The sequence below is a fragment of the Telmatherina bonti genome (assembly GCF_933228915.1).
Source record: "Telmatherina bonti genome assembly, chromosome: 24".
Taxonomy (NCBI): Eukaryota; Metazoa; Chordata; class Actinopteri; order Atheriniformes; family Telmatherinidae; genus Telmatherina; species Telmatherina bonti.
The window spans coordinates 11,007,318-11,028,417 of NC_136633.1; the positions used below are offsets into that span (position 1 = coordinate 11,007,318).

At 40.1% G+C, this 21,100-nt stretch overlaps 1 protein-coding gene across 4 annotated transcripts in view; it reads right to left on the minus strand.

The window, feature by feature from the left end:
• The window catches only part of nlgn4xa (neuroligin 4 X-linked a), a gene marked incomplete at its 3' end in the record, with an annotated part of 107,375 nt that extends 93,055 nt beyond the window's left edge, over positions 1-14,320 (minus strand). Inside the window, exon 1 of one of the 4 annotated variants that reach the window (XM_079263607.1) lies at positions 13,912-14,320. In XM_079263607.1, coding sequence (XP_079119733.1) covers positions 13,912-14,317 — 406 coding nt within the window. In that variant the 5' untranslated portion in view covers positions 14,318-14,320. Of the gene's footprint in view, positions 1-13,869 lie in introns of all 4 variants that reach the window. The other 3 variants (XM_079263609.1, XM_079263608.1, XM_079263610.1) reach the window with 3 other exon arrangements.
• Positions 14,321-21,100: the final 6,780 nt, after the last annotated feature.

Here is a 21,100-nt window from a genome sequence, read left to right on the forward strand (position 1 = left end):
CACCGTAAGATCCTCTACCTAGTTCATTTTCTGCTCTGCAGCATTTAGGTGCCTTTTAAAACATTGCCAAGGAGGAAAGGCATAAACAATGATCCTAGGCCTATCCATGTGCTCAGTTTATTCACTGCACAAACTCAGCCTTAAAAAACAAGAAAAAAATATACAAAAATTAGGTAAATGTTGCTTAAAATAAGATAAATTATTGGCTTCTCAAGACTTCCCAAAACAATTAAAAATACTCTTAAAACAAGAGGAATTCTCTGGCATAAAAAAAATAAGCATATGTGTACTTAGTTTAAGATTTTTAATCTTCCTGAGATTTCAGTTTTTGCAGTTTATGTTTCAGCATGTGAACATAAAGTACCGGGGTTTAGGTTTGAAAACGTCACTGCCTTCAACATAAAATGCTCTGATGTCACAGCTGTGAGCTGTGTTTACACTCAGAAACCGCATTAATGCATCACCAATGCAGCGAGGTGTGGAAAACGAGGGGGTGTGGACTAACACTTTATTTGTAGGGGTGAGCATGTTCAGTTTTACAAAGACCAAACTACGTGTGTACCGTAATTTCCAGACTACTAAGTGCACCTGAATAAATTGAAAAAGGAATTTTGTACATAGCTTATACATGTTTTTTTTTTTTTTTCATTTTAATTAAATAAATGCTTTTATCCAAACAGTGCTTGTAAAACAGCTAGTTGCACAGCAGCATATAAGAGAAGTCATTGATCGCTACCTTAATCTTCCACCTGTACCCAAAAACCACTAAAGACGTCTTCTTCAGTGTCTGACTTAAACAGCTTTAGAATTTCTTCATCACACACTTTCTTGGTTTCTTTTTTTCAATGTTTCTTTCCTCTCAAGTCAAATTTACCCTTGAGCTTGAGCTGTTCTCTTTGTCACGTAGTCCCCTTAAGATGTTATCCCATAAAAATCAATGAGTTAATCAATCATTGCTTAAGCTACAGGGTTCAAATCGTGTAAAAAAAAAAATAAAGTAGATGCTGATAGTCCGGAAATTACGGTAAAAGGCCTTAGAAAAGCACTGTTGCTACTTGTCAGTCTGGGAAGGGTTATAAGATTCAGTTCAACTAAATTTAGCTTTAACTGTATAGTGCCATTTCACAACAGTCTCATTTCAGGGCACTTTATAGACAAATCAATTTAAGCTTATTCATGATAAATAGCCTATTTAAGGAAACCCAACAGACTGCATCAAGTCTTGACTTGGATCCAACCCCCAATCCTGAGGCGACAGTGGAAAGGAAAATGAACCCCCTTTTAACAGGAATAACCTCTGGCAGAACCTGACTCAGGGTTCTGAGGTGGAGGACAGAAACCAAACCAACATGATAATTTCCAAGTTATTCTGAGGCTGTTAAATTTCAATGGAAGTTAAAAACATTCAAGACAGTCACCAGTCTACCAAAAAGTGAACGTTCTGGCAAGTTCAGCCCAAATTCAAACTCTCAGAAAACCCCCAAAAGATAACTACGATAGACATCAGAAGTCACTTGCCTCAGTCGTTTGCATGTTAAAGGCTGAATATTATGACAGGGAAGTTAAAGTCTGAACAAGTATGGTTTGTTTGGAAAGGTTGCACAAAGGGTGCAAAATGTGTTAAAACAAACCAAACAACACCTCATACCAGTTATAGAGCACAGTGGTGGAGGGTTGATGATCCACGCTTGTTCGTTCTGCAGCTACAGAACCTGGACAACCTTGCAGTCTTTGAGCGGACAATAAACTTCTCTGTTTACCAATGTATTCTAGTGTCAAATAAAGGACCATTGACAGCTGAAACTTGGCAGAAAGTAGTTGCAATAGGATGAGAATTTCAAACAAAGATCCAAATCTGATCAAGTCAAAGTCCAGACTGGAATGTCATGACAGAAACTAATTCTGCAAACAATGAACTGAAGCAAGTGTGGAAAGAAATGTGAAGTCAAATTCTATTTATTGCTGCTAAAAGACTCTTTTACAAGCTGCTTGTTTATGGTGTAGGTTTGTTTTAAATAAATCTTACATTGAGGCAATGCTCCACCTGGCTTTTGGAGAAGCATGCAGAGAAAGTATGAATGTATTTCCTGTAAAAACCACTGAGAACATGTCAAACTTTGCATTTGTGTTAGACAAAAAATAAAAGCAAACAGAGCAGGACGAGAATAAGTATAAGGGACAATGCTGTAGGCAACACAAATGAACACAATTGTGAAGAAAAACAGCAGCGACAACCAACCAAAAGTGTTTGTATGTGCATCTTGTACTTTTCCAGGGCTACCTTGAAGACAGCATGATTACAACCATGCACCACATGTCACAAAACCACAGCCTCCAAATGTTAAATACTTGCTGTATGTACAGTTTGTAAAGATCAGGCTGTGAGACGAGTTTACCACACAGATCCCTGTCTTATGTTTGTCTGCCAAGTCGTTTCCCAGCCTGAAGTGATTTCCTTCTGCCTCTCCCTGCATAAGACTCCCTACCATAAAGCCACTGCCTTTCAGTGGCTCTTAGAGCACTACAAATCCACTAAGTGATTACAACAGGACCAGAAGATCAGAGCTATGCAGGCTTTAACAATAGCTGCCAGGACAAGCAGTCACAATTGAGCAAGTTTCTCTGAAGATGACTCACTCAGACTTTGTAGGGAATTTCAACCATCACAACCTTTAGTAGCATTTAAAGTTTTCTTACTAAATCTGGCCAGAATCCCAAGGTGCTTATGTTCTCTTTAAAATGATAATGCAAGTCGAACAAAATCATTAAAAAATTGCTGCCTGTATTTTTGTATTAATGCACATTAACCAAAAATCACATTAAATTTCCATTACGGAGACCTATACTGACAGGAGATGTTCTGAAAACATTAGGCTTTAAAAACAAGATGGGAAAAGGTATTTAATGGATTTTGTAAATCCATTAAAAGGCATTTTTTTCGTTTAATGGAACCAGTAAAAACCTCAGCCTCTGAGGATCTACTCCTCCATATATGACGATTCAACATGCATCTCAGCAAACATCAACATTTTTCAAAGAGATTTATTAACCACTGTAAACAAGCCATTTCTGTTAATATCACAATAATTAGCTGCTATCATTAAATTATTAACAACAGATCATGAGACTGCAGTATTTCTGTGTTGTTAGAAGGTTTTTTTTCTTTAATACACCGGTGTAGCATAGCTATTGTTATGCTAGCTGGGTTAGCATGCAGGGTTATGCTAGCTGGTTAGCATGCAGGGTTCATGATGACGTCTTAGCAGCTAAGTGTTCACATTTTTCTGTGCTTACAGTCTACTTTAAGAGATCCACCTCTTCATTTACTTATTGACACAAATATATACTCAGATAAAAACATTCATACAGCAGATTTTGGGTGGCTGGGGATTTTGAGTTTGGTCTCAGATATACTAAAATGCTACAAACAAAAGTGAATTACCTGCATTGATAGCTTTTGTGGCGGTCAGAATAATGATTCACTTCCTTAAGAAATGCACTTTTTTTGTTTTTCTTTTATAAACTTCTGACTTTGTGTTAGTCAGTTGGCATAGAATGAGTTACAGATAATATAAATTGTTACATATTGAAAGCTTGATTAGGGACTGAAGATTATTGAAAGACTTGAACAAAAAAAAAAGTGGGAAAATATTATTTAGTTTTTCTATAACTGTTTGGGAAGGTTTTTTTTTTTTTTGTCCTGTAAGAACTCAGCAGTGCAAGCCTAGCCAATTGCAAATATGTTTGACTAAGTCGTACACCAAAATCTATTTAAATGAAAAGATGTTTTTTTGGAGCAACTATTATGTGATTAATTGAGATAAATTCTTTACATAGCCTGTAATTAATTATTTTATTTTATTTTATTTTTTTTGCCAGACATCAGTTATGCTGTCAACCACACCATTTGGTCATAAATTCTTAATCAAAACACATATTTGGCACTGAAATGTAAAGATGAAGCCAAAGCAATTTAATCTCTGAATACTGATTAATCTTTTCTTTTATTAAAGTTCTGATCAAATATATTTGAGCCTCACCAGCAGCTCAGTCCAATGCAGCACAAAGACAAATGTATTTAAAGGAAATCATGTCAGCTGCTGAAGCATTAAGCTGATTTTAGCGTCTTTGAAACGTCACATGAAGGGAACAGGGAGCTTTACAGCTCCACAGCTGGCTCTTTTTTCTCAACAAGGGGTAAAGAGTTTAACAGATCCACTGTGGAAGATGTTTATGATTAAAAAATGGAGGTGAGGCAGTCATAGTGTTGTCTGCTCCTATGAAAAAGCCCTGAGGAAATATCTTCAGTCTGATTAATTCACTCCGACTACACACCACCTTCTCAGTCTACTGGTGAAAAAGCTAACCGTACACCACAATACAGACACTTGGTATTAGTCTCTTTTGTTCTTTTACACTTCAACCATATTGTCACTCTTCAGCCAGGGCTTTGTCTGCCTAGCCAATCGATTCAGCTTGAAGTCTAAAATAATATGACAACACAGTCATTTGAGGTTTCTCAGCACTGTCCATGGTGGATTTCCTTTTTCAAGTTCAAATCAAACATCAACAAAAGGCCATCATTTAATCTGTCAACCCACTTATGGTCCCGTGAAACTATAAATCCCATCCTGATCCTCAGCAGGCAGGATATTTTGACATTGCACTGGATTTCTGAAAAAGCCAGCTCTGGGGGCATTAGACTGATGGACAGTGAAGAGAACTCTAACCAAGACGAGACACTCCCTGCTGAGATCAGACGCTGAACCGAAGTGGCTTTTTATCTGTTTCGCATCAGAAACTTGCATTAAGAGTGAAAGAACAGAGGAAAAAGATCAGCGATGATCTTATAGAAGCAATTGTTGCTGCCCGTCAGTTTGGGTGATATAATCAGGTCATTTCCAAACTATTTGGAGTCCATCATTCTAAGGTAGAAGTAAAAAACATTCAAGGCAGCTGCCAATCATCCCAGAAGTGAACGTCCCAGTAAGTTAGCTTCGAGGTCAGACGACTTAATGCTTAAAGAAAATGCATAACGCCAAGACTACCTCCCAGACTCTCCAGGCCTCAGTTAGCATTTTGATAGTACAATTAGAAAAAGATTCAATAACAAAGGCTTGTTTGGAAAGGTTGCAGGTATAAGACTTTTCTTTAAAAATTATCGCAGCAGATTAGCCAAGATGCATCTGAAAAAAATAAAACCTTAAGGAACAACACCAACGATTCTAAAACACAAATGCTTTGGAAAATCCCAAATAAGTTGACAAGGAAGTGACAATAATGCAGGAGTAAGGCAGAGAGAAGTACAGTGGACATGCAAACATAGTTTCTTCCAACCATCCTGATAGGTATCGGGAAATTGCTAACAAAATAGACGAGTGTTAACAAGGTCTCCTAAAGAATACAGGAAGTGAAGAATTTTCTTTCACCGAGACATGACTGCATTAACTGTTAGTTGTGAATTTTTGTTGACATTATTTTTGCCTAGATAGTTTACCTATCTTATTCTATGAACAGTTTATATAATACATAGTAAAACCATAGACTGTATATAAAGAGATGGGCGGAGCCTCCATGACGTCACCCACAGGTTTCTGAAGAGCTGAATTGAAGCTCGATGGGCGGTTCCTACCATCGCCATCTTGGCAGCGTCATGCGCGTAGTCTCACCTCAAAAATACAAATATGGGCAAAGAGGTGGAGCTGAGAGGGGGGCTGTGAGCGTCATGGTGAATGATTGACATTGAGCGAACGCCCAGCTTTCTGTAGCTAAAAGCTATCCGAGCTAACCCCAAGATAACGGGAGCTAACCAGCTAACGGCGGTAAGTGAGCTAAAGCTAAGTCATGTTATTAACCAGCTAAAAACCACGGCTGTTCTATGTTCTTCTGACTTGAAGCCGGAGATTGGGTACCTGTCAATCAAAAGGACACTCCCCTAAGTTTGCCGAACTTCGAGATTAAATTACTTTAAAACGGGCGAGTTAGAAAAAAATTCACTCCCCCCACAGTTGTCATGAAGGTAAACCTGATCTATTAAACCTAAAATGGATTTTTGAACCAGGCTGTAAACATGTTTATTTCTGCTGTGAAGTTGGGTCTTTTTAACATGGGAGTCTATTGGGATTTGCTCTGTTTGTAGCCCCTAGTGGATGAAGGGGGAACTGCAGTTTTATGCACTTCTGCATAGGCTTTACTTTTGACCGCCGGAGCTTGCCACATGAGTAAAACGTATTCTGTGATGTCATCAGCTACATTGTTGCTAGGCTACAAACACAGCATCTTAATGTATTCACTGTTATTACTGGAGACTTCAGTGTCTCCTTCGCTGCAACTTGACCAACATTCCAAAAAGTTTTTAGCTGCTCCACCAGACAAAATAAGATGATGGACTTGTTTTATGCAATTGTTAAAAATGACCCTCTGCCTTGCCACTTTTAGAAAGATCAGACCTTCTCACCTCCATCTACAAGCTCATCATTCAGCTGCAACCAGTTATCACACAGGCTGTTAAAATCTGGTACAAGAAGCTGAAAGTGCTCTGATAGGACGCTTTGAGGACAGAGATGGGAATGTCCTTTGTGTAGCACATAGAGAGGACATCAGTGCCATGACTGAGGGCAGGACAAATGATAGAAACTTCGGTGTGGGCAGCATAGTTTCAACAAAAACAATGAGATGCTTTCCCAATAACAACTTCTTGATCATCAATGACCTGAAAAAACTGCTAAAACATCCATAAGTGAGCCTTCAGGGAGCGCAACAGGAAGTTATTGAGGACAACACAATGACAGCTCGAAACAAAGATGAGGAGCTGCAGGATGACTACAGGAAAAAGTAAGAAAGAAGTTCTAACAAAACAAAGTGAGGGATGTTGGATCAGAAATCAAAAAGATCATTGGTTTCAAGTTGAAGGGGATTAGACTGACGGAGGTCTGGGCAGAGCTAATCAGCAGAACATGCATGTTTTAGTAGGTTTAGTTTACCCCTGCCTCCAAATCAACAGACTAAACACCCTTGGCCTGCAGCTCAGTCATGGACCTTAACACAGCACCACCTCCCTCAGCTTCAGAATATACAGAGACCTCCACGTCCAGCCTGCCTCTTTCCTGAGACCTCCTCTGCCTCCACCTCTAGCCTTTTTGTCTTCTGAGACCTTCTCTACCTCCACCTCTAGCCTTTTTGTCTTCTGAGACATCCTCTGCCTCCACCTCTAGCCTTTTTGTTTTATGAGACTTCCTCTGCCTCCACCTCTAGCCTTTTTGTCTTCTGAGACCTCTGCCTCCACCTCTAGCCTTTTTTTTCTTCTGAGACCTCCTCTGCCTCCACCTCTAGCCTTTTTGTTTTCTGAGACCTCCTCTGCCTCCACCTCTAGCCTTTTTGTCTTCTGAGACTTCCTCTGCCTCCACCTCTAACCTTTTTGTCTCCTGAGACCTCTGCCTCCACCTCTAGCCTTTTTGTCTTCTGAGACCTCTGCCTCCACCTCTAGCCTTTTTGTTTTCTGAGACCTCCTCTGTCTCCACCTCTAGCCTTTTTGTTTTCTGAGACCTCCTCTGCCTCCACCTCTAGCCTTTTTGTCTCCTGAGACCTCCTCTACCTCCACCTCTAGCCTTTTTGTTTTCTGAGACCTCCTCTGCCTCCACCTCTAGCCTTTTTGTTTTCTGAGACCTCCTCTGCCTCCACCTCTAGCCTTTTTGTTTTCTGAGACCTCCTCTGCCTCCACCTCTAGCCTTTTTGTCTTCTGAGACCTCCTCTGCCTCCACCTCTAGCCTTTTTGTCTTCTGAGACCTCCTCTGCCTCCACCTCTAGCCTTTTTGTTTTCTGAGACCTCCTCTGCCTCCACCTCTAGCCTTTTTGTCTTCTGAGACCTCCTCTGCCTCCACCTCTAGCCTTTTTGTCTTCTGAGACCTCCTCTGCCTCCACCTCTAGCCTTTTTGTTTTATGAGACCTCCTCTGCCTCCACCTCTAGCCTTTTTGTTTTATGAGACCTCCTCTGCCTCCACCTCTAGCTTTTTTGTCTCCTGAGACATCCTCTGCCTCCACCTCTAGCCTTTTTGTTTTCTGAGACCTCCTCTGCCTCCACCTCTAGCCTTTTTGTTTTCTGAGACCTCCTCTGCCTCCACCTCTAGCCTTTTTGTTTTATGAGACCTCCTCTGCCTCCACCTCTAGCCTTTTTGTCTTCTGAGACCTCCTCTGCCTCCACCTCTAGCCTTTTTGTCTCCTGAGACCTCCTCTACCTCCACCTCTAGCCTTTTTGTCTTCTGAGACCTCCTCTGCCTCCACCTCTAGCCTTTTTGTCTCCTGAGACCTCCTCTGCCTCCACCTCTAGCCTTTTTGTCTTGTGAGACCTCATCTGCCTCCACCTCTAGCCTTTTTGTCTTCTGAGACCTCCTCTGCCTCCACCTCTAGCCTTTTTGTTTTCTGAGACCTCCTCTGCCTCCACCTCTAGCCTTTTTGTCTTCTGAGACCTCCTCTGCCTCCACCTCTAGCCTTTTTGTCTCCTGAGACCTCTGCCTCCACCTCTAGCCTTTTTGTCTTCTGAGACCTCCTCTGCCTCCACCTCTAGCCTTTTTGTCTTCTGAGACCTCCTCTGCCTCCACCTCTAGCCTTTTTGTTTTATGAGACCTCCTCTGCCTCCACCTCTAGCCTTTTTGTTTTATGAGACCTCCTCTGCCTCCACCTCTAGCCTTTTTGTCTTCTGAGACCTCCTCTGTCTCCACCTCTAGTCTGTCTGTCTCCTGCAATCAGGTTAAGACACAACTGAAGAAACTGAAGCGGAACAAAGTTGCAGGTCCAGATGCTGTCAGTTTGCATAAACCTTTGGCTGTGTCTGGTTTTTATGGTTTTGTGATATGTTACAATGTTATGTTGTTCCTTATTTAAGATTAAATAAGACTTTTTTTTGTCTGCTTTCACAGAATATAATACTAAAGTGCCAAATCACCAATCATTAAAGACAACAATGCAATCATAACAACCAAAAACAAAAAAGTTGTTTAATTTTTACAGTGTTATCTGTAGTTTTCCAGACTAGCGTTGTACAGGAGAACTGCCGTTTATTTTTGCGGGTCATTTTTTCCTGTTAATTTTTACATTAGGGTATGTTAGGTGTATGTTTTTGCCGTTTTGTGTTTGGGGTTAGATAAGCTGTCCTTTGTATTTCTAGTTATTTATTCTGCAGATATAGAACCTGGACACCATGCATGTCAAGGTGTGATGTTTCTTGTTCTCTTTAGCTCCTGGTTTCTTGTTTTAGTTTGAAGTTTTCCTGGTTTAGTTCCCTGATGTCTAGTTCGCTGTCCTGTTCATTAACTTACCTGGACTCATTAGCTCAGTCATTCCACCCGTGTCTCGTTCTGTTTGTGTGTACATACGGCTTGGTTTCTGTTTTTAGTTGCTGGATCATTGGGTGTGTTAGACCATGTTTCCCTGGTGAGTTCTGCCTTCTGTTTATTCTGTGATTAAAACCTCTAAGTTCTACATCTCTAGCTCCCTTCTCCTGCATTTGGGTCCACACCTCCACCACAGTTGCGACACATGCAGTCATTGAGTGGACCATGAACTCCTCTGGATACCAATACGTACCAGAGCAGTAGTTCTCAATCTTATTTTTCTATGGTATCCATGGTATCCTGGTGTCGAATCAATTTTCAGCAAAGGGATATCTTTTTGGTTGTAAACAGAAGTAAGCAACGTTGTTGCATCAGGGCCTAAAATTGCAAACATTATAAAGGGACATATTTCCAACATGTTGAAAACTAGTCCTCCATGACGAAATTCATGGCCAACCTTTTGTCATCGCTACTACCTCAGACCATTTTCAAGGAAAAATGTCTAACATTTTAGAGATGTTCTTCTGTTGTTCCTCCAGTCATTTACAGAGCCGGAATGTGTACATAAACTTTGTATAGTGGTAGTGGGATTAAATCTCGAAGAGAATTAAATTATTCTCGTGCACCCCCTAAAGTGTTGCCTTGTAGTTTGAAGGTTAAACACTGTTCTAGATTCAAAGGGGTCCATTCGTCCTACATCTAAATCTTGGTTGAAAGTGTCTCATGCAGCAAAAATGCTAAAAAAAAAAATTTAAAAAAAAGCTTCTACAAGCTTCTGGGTCATGCGTAAACCTTTTCACAAGCTGTTTCTACATTTTGACTATACTGACCTGCTAAGAACCAGGTCATACTTTTGATCCTTGAACTTTCGAACAGACATATTTTACTTAATCTACTCAGCTAAAGACAGAGCCGGTATTTCACAATGAGTTTATGTGGAAACCAGTGAGCCAATATAATCACAGTCTGTTTTCCTACAGGTTCATTTCACCTCTGAACCCACACCGATTGCCAGTGCTTTCAGATTTCCATTAAAAACAGCTCAGAGACATAGTGCTTCCTGGACTAATGTACTGTGTCATGTGTCACAATGTCTACATGACTCAGTCTGATGGAAACCTTTTAAAACCCTGTTAGATTAATGGATAGAGTTGTAGTGCTTGTGTTTTAGAGCACACGCCTACTCAAAAGTTACCATTTTGGTCAGTTTGTGGAGTTTTTATACGACGACAAACTTTTAAATAGCTATTTAATGGCTGTGTCTTAAAAATGTAATGTTACATAATTAAAAATATGCATATTAATTCCTTAAAAATGACTATACAAGTCCTGCTTTTATCCAACTAATAAGCTTTTCAAAAATCTTGGACGTTTTATGCCCCAAAACAGATTTTCCCCTTGTTTCCAATGATGTAAAATACAAGCACAGATTAAACAGAAGCTAAAACTTTAATGGAAAGATCAGTAATTCAGGTATAAACCAGTAGAAAGTGTCTCTGCAATCACTAGTTTAGACACAACTGTGCAGGACAGGGTAGAAGATTCACATAAAAGTAGATTAAATGGGTAGATTTAATGATTTTTGTCTTTTTAAGTGCTTTTTTTTTATTATTTTCTGAGATACAGCTTTATTTGAGAAAAGCTCCCAACTGTGCACTGAATGCAGGATTGTCAGGTTACACCCCCCTATTAATCCACCATGTATTAAAGAGCAAAGACTAAATTTAGCCCAAAGCTGTCAAAGATCTCAGGCTGTCACACATGGTAATGCGCCTCCCTATCAGTCCAGTTTGGGTCTATCGGTGCACCATGCTGCTTCATCTGACCCCCCAACGGCTCCAGGTTGTGTTCAACCCGCTGTGCTTTTTAAAGAACACACACTGAGTCCAGGCTATAAAAGCTGAATGGATGAAGTGGCTGCTGCTATTATCTCACCTACTTGGGTACACAAGAGCTCACTTAAACACAAGAGAGTGGAAAACAAGCTAGCGTCACCGAGCTTCAGTTAAAACTCACACAGAGGCTGACTTCTTTAAATCTACAAGCTATGGAGAGAAATTCAGCCCGGTAAACGGCTGCAAATACTAAATATATGATTTACAATGTGTAAAATAATTCTTGCAAATGTGTGTTCAAACCCAAACAAATCAACAATTTGGACCCAAAATTCATTTTTAACTATTCATTTTTAACTATTGTGCAAACATGGTTATAAGACACGCTGTTTTAGTGCTAACCTCTCAGATGTGATCAGAAGGTTGATTTTGGTTCTGCTGGATCTTAGAGCTTTTTCTGGCATGGTCATCCATATCTGTCTGTTACATGAGCTCAGAAATTGGGTGGGAATCTCTGGTCTGATTGTAAAACGGTGTTATTGTGGTGGCTTTCTGGATTTCTTCTCCAAATTTCTCAGGTTTTGAAAAAGCATTTGCCAGAGTTTGTTGCTACTGCGGTTCGTTGTGCTTTTCCTTTTAAGGTAAAAAAAACTTTTTCAATGTGACAAAAACCCAAAGGTTTTATGAAGCTGCTGGTTTTCAGGCATTGGTGTCAACTATGGAAACTTCAACCTTGCATATTCAGCATGTTACTGTTTTATTTTGGGGACTTTTCCAATGAGTAATAACACCAAATTGCAAACATAATACTAATGGTAAATGTTACAACAACACTGCCTCATGTGCATCGGCTTCTCTGCCTACCAACTCAATACAGTCTTTATGTGTCCGTGTGTGGTTAGCTTGGGCAGTAGAAAAATAAAATTACTATTCCGTTTCTATAGTATCAGTTTTAGTTTTGAGAATCCTAGAATCCTGATGGCCTTACTTTTGGCAGAATTTCTGACAATTTCTGACTATTAGTGGTATCAGGCCAAATCTAAAATTCTTTTTGGTCAACCTCCAAACTCATTTTAGAGAGTTTGTCAGAGGAAAGAATATAATTTTTCCCTTTTTTTTTTTTCTTTTCTATCTAAACAATTTTCGGAACTTTCTTAAAAACTTGAGATTGTGTTTCCATAGGAACCCCGGTTGATGCCATTAAGTCTTGTCCTTTAATAAAGATAATTTTGTTGCCATAAAACTTAAACCACCACGTCACTGAGCCATTTTGTCTACTCTGACACTCCAGTTTTGCTTGATCAGATCTCTTTTTGTTTTGGTGAAATTCCACTGTGACTGCTGTGAAACTGGAAAGTGCAGCACAGCTGAACTCAGTCTATCATTGTTTCATTAGGCTGCAGTAAAAGTGAATGAGATTTCTCTAGAACAAAATTTAAAATGAGTCTCCTCATAATTCTTAGAAAAGAGAGGAGAGCTTTGGGTGTTTGGAAGGGTCCATGAGCTGAAGCTGGACCAGCAGCCGCTTCAGGATATACTTTGGGATGTGTGTGGGACAACTTGAGGTTCTGCTTTGGCAGCTAGCTTCTAGCTCAAAGAAGCAGAGAAAAGTAATAAAGATGCTCAGTCATAATGATAAAAACTGTGAATGAAGTGGAAAAGTAGAAAAAATAAACTTACTAAATCACCGAATGGAACTTGTTCACCGATGTGAACATCCCCGTCGACTTGACATCGATTCGATAAAAAATATTGCTCAATGAATTATTCAAATACAGTATTTGGAGTAGATGCACTAAGGCCTTTCGGCTGCAAGTTTTCTGCAGGTTTACTTGTGGTTCCTAAAGGACCTAAAATAAGAACAGGAGGCAGAAACTTCAGTACTCAGACCGTCACTGTGAAACCAGATCCCAGTTTGGCTTCAGGCTTCTACCTTTAAGATCAAGCTTCAAACTTTAGATTTATTGATAAATCTTCTTGTCAGGTCTGACTTGGTGATCCTCATCCATCCCTTTAGTTCTACTGCCTTGGGAGGGGGGGTCCCATGAGGCTCTGGGCTTCTCTTTATAATCTCCATGTATAAATATGTGACACTGTTGTCTTTAAAAATGAGAAAACATTTGTCTAAATCCTTTAGTTTAAGATTTGATTTGTACAAACAGAGATGTTATAAAATGGACTAATGATGATCATTTAATGGATGTTTGAATTAAATTAAACTGGAGTAAAAACTTTCAAAATGCCTTGAGTTAAAGCTGAACTAACTTGAAGCGTTATGTTATACATCAATTTAACTATGATTCCTTATTACACAGGTGTCAAACTCCAGTCCTCGAGGGCCGGTATCCTGTAGGTTTTGTTGTCTCCAACACACACGACCAAAATTCATAAATAGGTTGACAAGAAGCTGCTGGTACCATTTGATTTGAATCAGCTGTGTTGGTAGAGAGAAACAACAAAAACATACCAGACACCGGCCTTCTAGGACCCGAGTTTGACACCCCTGCCTTAGAACAAAGAACATTCATTCTGCTCTGATTTATGATAATTAATCAAAGACGTGAAAGCAAACCAATGATGTTTTACTGAGGTATAGGGTTCGGGTTTAGGTTAGGGTTAGGGACCAGTATCCATCAGCAGCTGGCCTGTAGGTATATATAACCCCAGATACACTCCAATGACTTAAAGAGTAAACAAAAAAATACATGGATGTCTTATCCTTAAATTCCAATGAGCAGCAAAATTACATTTATGAAACAAGCACCTACCATCTTCAGTGGGGACATAGACGTTCAGGTAAAGGCAGTCTTCGCTTTGGTCCTGGACGTAGGTGACTACTGTATCCAAGTTGGCGGTGAACCACACAGGGAGCATATCATTGAGTAAAAAGCGGTCCTCCAAGAACTGAGGACAAACTGGAGCAAAGTGAGTAGCATTCCTGATGCCTGGCCAGGACATGGGTGGCTCCGGTGGCTGGAACCTTCGCTCCTCCATTGGGGGTAGTGCATATGGAATTCCCAAATACTGCTCCACCGGTCCTAGAATCTCATTGGGTAATGTAACCTTCACTCCACGCAATTTTCCGTAATTTGTTGTGACTACAGGATGCTGCTGAACTTGAATCGCAGCCACACATATGGACACCAGCCCCATCCACAGCAGAAAGGTGGCCTTGGCCATGGAGCAACACATCCATGAAGGTTTGATGATGGCGGTCATGCTCCTGATGTGCTTAGCCTGGAAAGTCGTGTTTATGGTCCACTTTTGGGTCCTCGGCTGCTCCTCCAAGTTGTTTTGTGTTTCTGCTCAGGCTGTGAGCTGAGTTATGGAGCTCCAGCCAAACAAAGCAGCTCTCTCACAGCTCTCCATGTTGAGAAGGCGCATGGAGATCGATGGCTGCTGTGTGACTCTCCTGTCCTGGAGAAAGCCCAGAACGCTTGAGGAACCTGGACTCCAGCTTGCTGGGATATCCTGAAAGAACAAGAGAGAAGTCACTGTTAATGATCTTTGGCATGTCTTTATGTTGATTCTAAGATATTCCTTCATTTTCTTAACAACTTAGTCCAATTGAGGGTCATGGGGAATCATTAAGCGAGAGGTAGGGTACACCCTGGACAGGTCACCAGTCCATCACAAGGCCAACACCATTCATGCCCAAATTCACTCCTCAGGAGGAAACTGGAGAGAACCAGGGAGAACTCCACAGAGAAAGACCACTGTTCAAACCTCCTCCCAGCCAAGACTTGACTTGAGAGACCACATTGCTAACCACTACACCACCGTGCAGCCAAATTCCAAGACAAATGCTTGTTGTGTAATCTATATTCTAGAGACTTCGACTGTGGCTAAGGAGAGATAGGATGGATTCAGTCTATGTCATGACACCCTGTCAGCTTTCTAAATAATGCACATAGTTTTGATAAATTTCTCTGTCTATTAAATGGGATTGATGAGTCTGGGGCTTACCTCACTGTACAGGATGCAGGGTGCCAACTGGTTAAAATAACAAGACAGCATTTAATGTACTGTACTTTAGCTTGGAGTACATGATCTTAACGCTTTCAAACCCAGCAGTCATTGAAAACCCTCCTCTCTCTGGCAAAACCTCTGCATGAATGACTGACAGCCCAATCCGTCACTGACTGCACCCGCATGATACATGCTTCACATCACAACATTCAAATAAAACAAATCCTCAACCCTTATAGTCTAACTTCAAAACAATATTTCTGACTCCTGCAGCACATTACAGAAACACCAGGAATGCTTTCCTTCAGATAATATTAGTCTTGCAAGTTTCATTCCGAAGCCATAATGAAGATTTACTCTCAATTTCAAGAGTTGTGATGCTGTGGAAAATGCAAATAAAAGGAAAAATTTTGCAATTAGAAAGTCTCATAAAATATTTTTCCCAGTAAAACATAAAGAGCCTTGTTGAAACTAAGAAACTTTATCACTTCATGGAAAATATGAGCTCATTTAGATTCTGATGGCAGCAACGCACCACTGAAAAGTCATTTGTACAAATGGAAATCAAGTGGAGAAGCATTTGACAACTAATTAGATTAATTGACAACAGATTAGTGAAATGACTTGGTATAAAATGAGCATTTCAGGGAGGTAGAGCTTCTCAGATATAAAGATGGACAGATATTTACCAATTGGAAATATCAAGAACTAGACAACAAGAAAGATCCACCATCTGCAATGTATGATATAGAACGAGACAGTTTAGGGGACTCTGTACACATGGGACAAGGCTGAATGTCAAAACTGGTGATCTCAGGGTCCTCAGGCAGCACTGTATTAAATCAGACATAATTCTCTTATAGAAAATCACTGCATGGACTCAGGAAGACTTCCAGAAATCCCTGTCTGGGAACACAGTTCATCCTGAAACTCACAAATGCAGGTTAAAGCTCCATCATGCAAAAAAGAAACCATTTATGAACAAGATCCAGAAACACTGTCGTCTTCTCTGGACCAAAGCTCATTCAAAATAGTCTGAGGTAAAGCAGAAATCTGGATGAAAATGTGAAATTTTTTGTGTAAAGCAAGATGGACCATCCATCTTGGTATCAGTGGACAGTAGAAAAGTCTGACGGTATGGGGTTGTATTAGTGTCTATGGTGTGGGCAGCTTCCACATCTGTGAAGCTCCATCAATGCTGAAAAGCAACATCTGCTCCCATCCAGAAAACGTCTTTTTCAGGGAAGACTTTGCAGAATTCAGCAAGACAATGCAGAACCACATCCTGCATCCGTCACAGCAGCATGGTGGAACAGGAGAACTGGTCTGCCTGCAGTCCAGACCTTTCACCAGTACAAAACATCTGGAGCTTCATGAGAGCAGAAACCCAGAAGAAGATCCAGGACTGTAGAGTAGCTAGAATAAATGCATTCTGCCATTAGTTTCCACAGTGGCCCAACTTTTTTTGGAATTTGAGTTTATATATAAATGACTTTTTGATCATTTGTGGAAATGAAACAGATGCCTGTGGAGCACTGAGACCTGTTAGAATGAGCAGACACTTCATTCCCAGACTGATCAGTGTGCACATCTTGGAAAGTTGTCTGAAAGAGCAACCTGTGCTGCAGGTTTGAAGGCATCTCATGGTTATATGTTTCAGAGCCAGATGGCATACAGCTAATCAATTCAGTTTTCAGCTATATGTTTCCACTTCATTCCATTACTTTAGGTCTTGAGACATTTTTAATGATATATTTTGCATATTTTAAGTGGTTTAGTTGAATAAAATCCCATGCCTGACTGTTCCAATCCAAAAATATTGATTAATTACCATCTCACGCTGTGTTGCCACTGGACGTAAAGCCAAATCAATTATTAAGTCTCACGCTGACCGACGCCGACTCCCATCTGGTATCAAATATAAATGAAAAGGCTTGCATGACTGAATGAGCAGTACTCTGCTAATGGGTTCAAAGTGTATGCGCATCTTGGCGTGTTGGGTTTTTAAAGTTAACAGAATTCCAACATGAGGAGGAAGCTGAGCAGGGAAAGATCAGGTCTGAACCTCAACCTGTGTCCTCTAACAAGAACTGAAGAGCTAAGTCTAATCAAAGCTACTGAGATATCTTGGCCCGAGAGTGTTTTGACGCGCCACGTTACCGTGATTGACTTCAGTCAGATTGCCTAATTTCGGGTTCATCGATCTTTATTCCATCTTCAATAATCTTGTGGCATTAACACGTCGCGCCCTGCAGTCAAAAACCATTTGCCCTTCCGGGCCAAACATCTACCAAACTAGTGACGTGTTCCCCCTATATGCCTCACCTGCCCAGGTAACAATACAGCGCCCTCTAACAGCACCAATGAGAATGCAGTTAAAGAAATAGGGTCTTATAAGAACTGTCTGCAAAAAAAAAAAAAAAAATTCACTATGCAACACAAACTATGAATTATATTCGGGCTGGGCTATTAATCAGATTTTAATCTCAACTATGATCTGGGTTTTCAACGATCATAAAAATAAAAGGGTGTGATTATTTTTCTCTTTGCAGTTTCCTCTCCTGCTGTCTTCAGCTGCTAATCGAGCGTCTCTGGCGTTGCAGCGCTGTGCTGTAAACTCCTCCCACAGCCGCTTTGCTTTCATTCAGACACTGTTGCCAACTTGGAGACTTTCTCGCTAAATCTGGAGACTTTTTTTGTTAAAAGCGACAAATCTAGCAACTTTTACTGGAGTTATTAGAGACTTTACTGGTGTTTCTGACTTGAAGGCACATATTGTTCTGCAGTTACTGTAAGGAAGGAGCAGCGGGAGCCTCTCCCGTCCTAAAGCACTCCCAGGCGGCCAGTCTCAGTCGGCTCCGGCTGCAGGTCAACGTAGAATAACTGCAGTAGGTTGTGGAAGTTCACCTAAACATAGTTTATACCATTGTCATGGACAACTGGCTGCATTATTTTCCTATACATAGTTCGGCGAGTTAAACACTGTAATATCCCTCCGCTACGGGGCGTTACCATAGCAATGCGTTAACCAGCTGGTTCAGATCAGCCGTCTTTTAACAGGTGAATGAGAGAAACGCGCTGCAGCCTGACAGCGGTTGTTTGGCATAAAACGTACATCCAGGCCAACGTAAAATAGTTCCTATATGAGCGGTAAAAGCGGATTAAACAACTTGGAACCGTGCATTAGACGGTTATAATGTACGACACGGAGTGTAGAACACCGCGACGCACAATACTGAATAATTGTGTTAAATAATCGAGATCTCAATTCCAGTCAAAAATAATCGTGACTATAATTTTTGTCATAATCGAGCAGCCCTTAATTATATATGCAAGTGTCACAATCAGTGGGTTAAAGGAACCAAAGAACCCAAACACTGCAGGTGTAAGACAGATGGATGCATTCAACAAATAACAAAATCACAAATCCTTACATTTCAGACTAACTTTTTAAACTGAAGAGACACTACAATGATGGTCTGGCGTCAAAGGAAAGAAACCCAAGAGTTTTTATATTGAGCCAATGAGCAGACGGCTAAATGCGGACCAGGTAGAAAACCTGGTGGAACAAGTCAGTCAGCTCTAATGTGAAAATCTTGATTCATCACTGCTAAGTTTGGACCCAAAATATAAACTCTAGAAACTAAATATGACCCAAATGATCTTTAAACAAATCTGGTGCTAGCATAAAACTAGAACTAGATTGCATCACTTAATGCTAACATTAACTTAGTGTTGTGTAACAGTTTTACCTGCACAGGAAGAAACTCTCTTTTTGGAAATATGCAGCCAGATTTACTATGATTCAATAGGAAGCTGGTGCTGGTGATCCATGCAGGTCTGGAGAGACATTTCTCCTGTGAACCGTCAATCACCTGAGGTGGCGCATGAGGTGGTCGGTGCCACCCAGAACCATAAATAAGAAAAAATAAGTAGTCATGTGACCTCGGCCAGCCTAACAGATGGATTCAATCAAGTTGAATGAAGTTGGATAAAAAAAGACATAAAAAAAAAAAAGGTTATGAGCATCGCTGTCTGGGAAGGAAGACTTGAGCAAATGCAAAAATGTAAATCGGTTTTTAAAATGACTTAAAACAAAAACTTACAAAGCAGCAAATGCATGAAGTAGTGTGGTATTATATGTTACTTTTTCTCAGCATGAACTTCAGTTTGGGACAGCTGTACTGTTTAATAAATATGAATATGTTGTGATACAACAAAGAATATTTGTGAATCAGCATTAATGCTATAAATATTAATAAATCAAAGACCACTCTTTCTATGAAGAAGGTATATTGATACATAGATGGTGTATATGTATATGTAATACTGAGTTAAGTAGCAGGCTGGTTAGATCTGTATGAAATTCCCTCTTTTAAACAGAAAACAAAGTTTTAAATGATTTGAGTCGAGTTTGCTGCTAAGTTTGAGCATCATGTTAAAACGTCGCATTTTTCAGACAGGGATGGATGGAGCATCTGTGGGAGAAGTTGATGCTACTCTAACATTTGCAGGTGGCTTTTCTACAAAACCTTTCCTTTTTTTAGAGAATATTTAAGGGCCCAAGTGCAGACGACACACACTTTCCTCTGGGCTGGGCCGGATCACTTAGAAGGAGGGAATTGAGTCAAAAATTATTTCAATCCAAAATTTAAGTCCTCAGTTTCTTGGTAATTTAAAGAGTTTTAATGTTTAAAGTTTATTTACTTGACATTACAGACAACAGGGTGTGTATTAACTCCACCAAGCCACGGCTGGATTCATTGGTAACAGAGCAGCTCCACAAAGTGACACCAGCTTTGGACTGAGCTGTTCATGTATTGATTAAATTACCAGTGAAGGGACTTGGGACTGCTGAAATCTGCTGTATGCACACACACACACACACACACACACACACACACACACACATTTCCACGACCATTTCTGTGGTTTAGATTACATTTGGACTATTCCACACTGTCTAATCGCAGCTCCTCAACAGAGTCATATATAAGTGGAAAATCAAACCTTTTAATGAGAATCAATCAGATTTTAAGTATTGGAAAAGAGGAACTTTCACCACGAGGAGTTCTGAAGAAGTCCGCTCGCATAATACTTTGTAATTCACTTTATTTAAAAAGGTAAAGAGTCCACCATTTTTCTGCTGGATGGACGTCTTGGTAGAAAGATATTGAGCTCTCACTGAGTTTAATAGGAGGATTTGTCAGTTTGCCCGAGAAATTCCAGATAAAACAGGAGGATGTAGAGCTGCAAATGGAGTGAATATGTCCCTTTCCTCTGTTTCTGTCTCCCTGCAGGAGTTTAAGGAACAAAAACGCTGTTTTAAATCTTTTTCTCCCACCTGTCTGTATCGTTTTCTGTTAAAGCTGTTGTAGATTTGGTCTCTGATTTGGTCACAGATTATATATATATATTTATTTTTAGCCTCTGTTTGATGGACCACGCTAACACCATGAAGACATGTCCACATCAACGGCAACAAATTTACTTTTGCTCTCATTTTGTCAACGTTCAGGTCCAAACTTTGAGCAACAGCTGAAGATAAACACTGTTTCTCTCTTATTATACTAGATTATTATGTCGTTTTTTAGGCCATATATGGATACAACATATCTTTATTCAAAACTTCCTGCAATATTTTATCAGACACTGATAATTAAGGGTTAAAATGCTCAAAGACTCTGTAACGGTCATCATAATCATAAAAATATTAGTAATACAACAGAAAATAGGACGATGTGCGTTTTTTCCCCCTTTTTTTTCCATTTTACTGTTTACGGCTTCCTGAATAACCTGATAATAGAGCATAACAAATGTTGCTGTTCACCCCGAGCTTCTCCTTTCTGCTCTGCTTACATTAACCACACACTAACAAGGAAAACTGGTTTCCTCTTGACTCCAAGCTGCTGCGGGTTTATTAACACCAGCAGGGTTCATTACATGGCTTCATTTGTTTACAATATT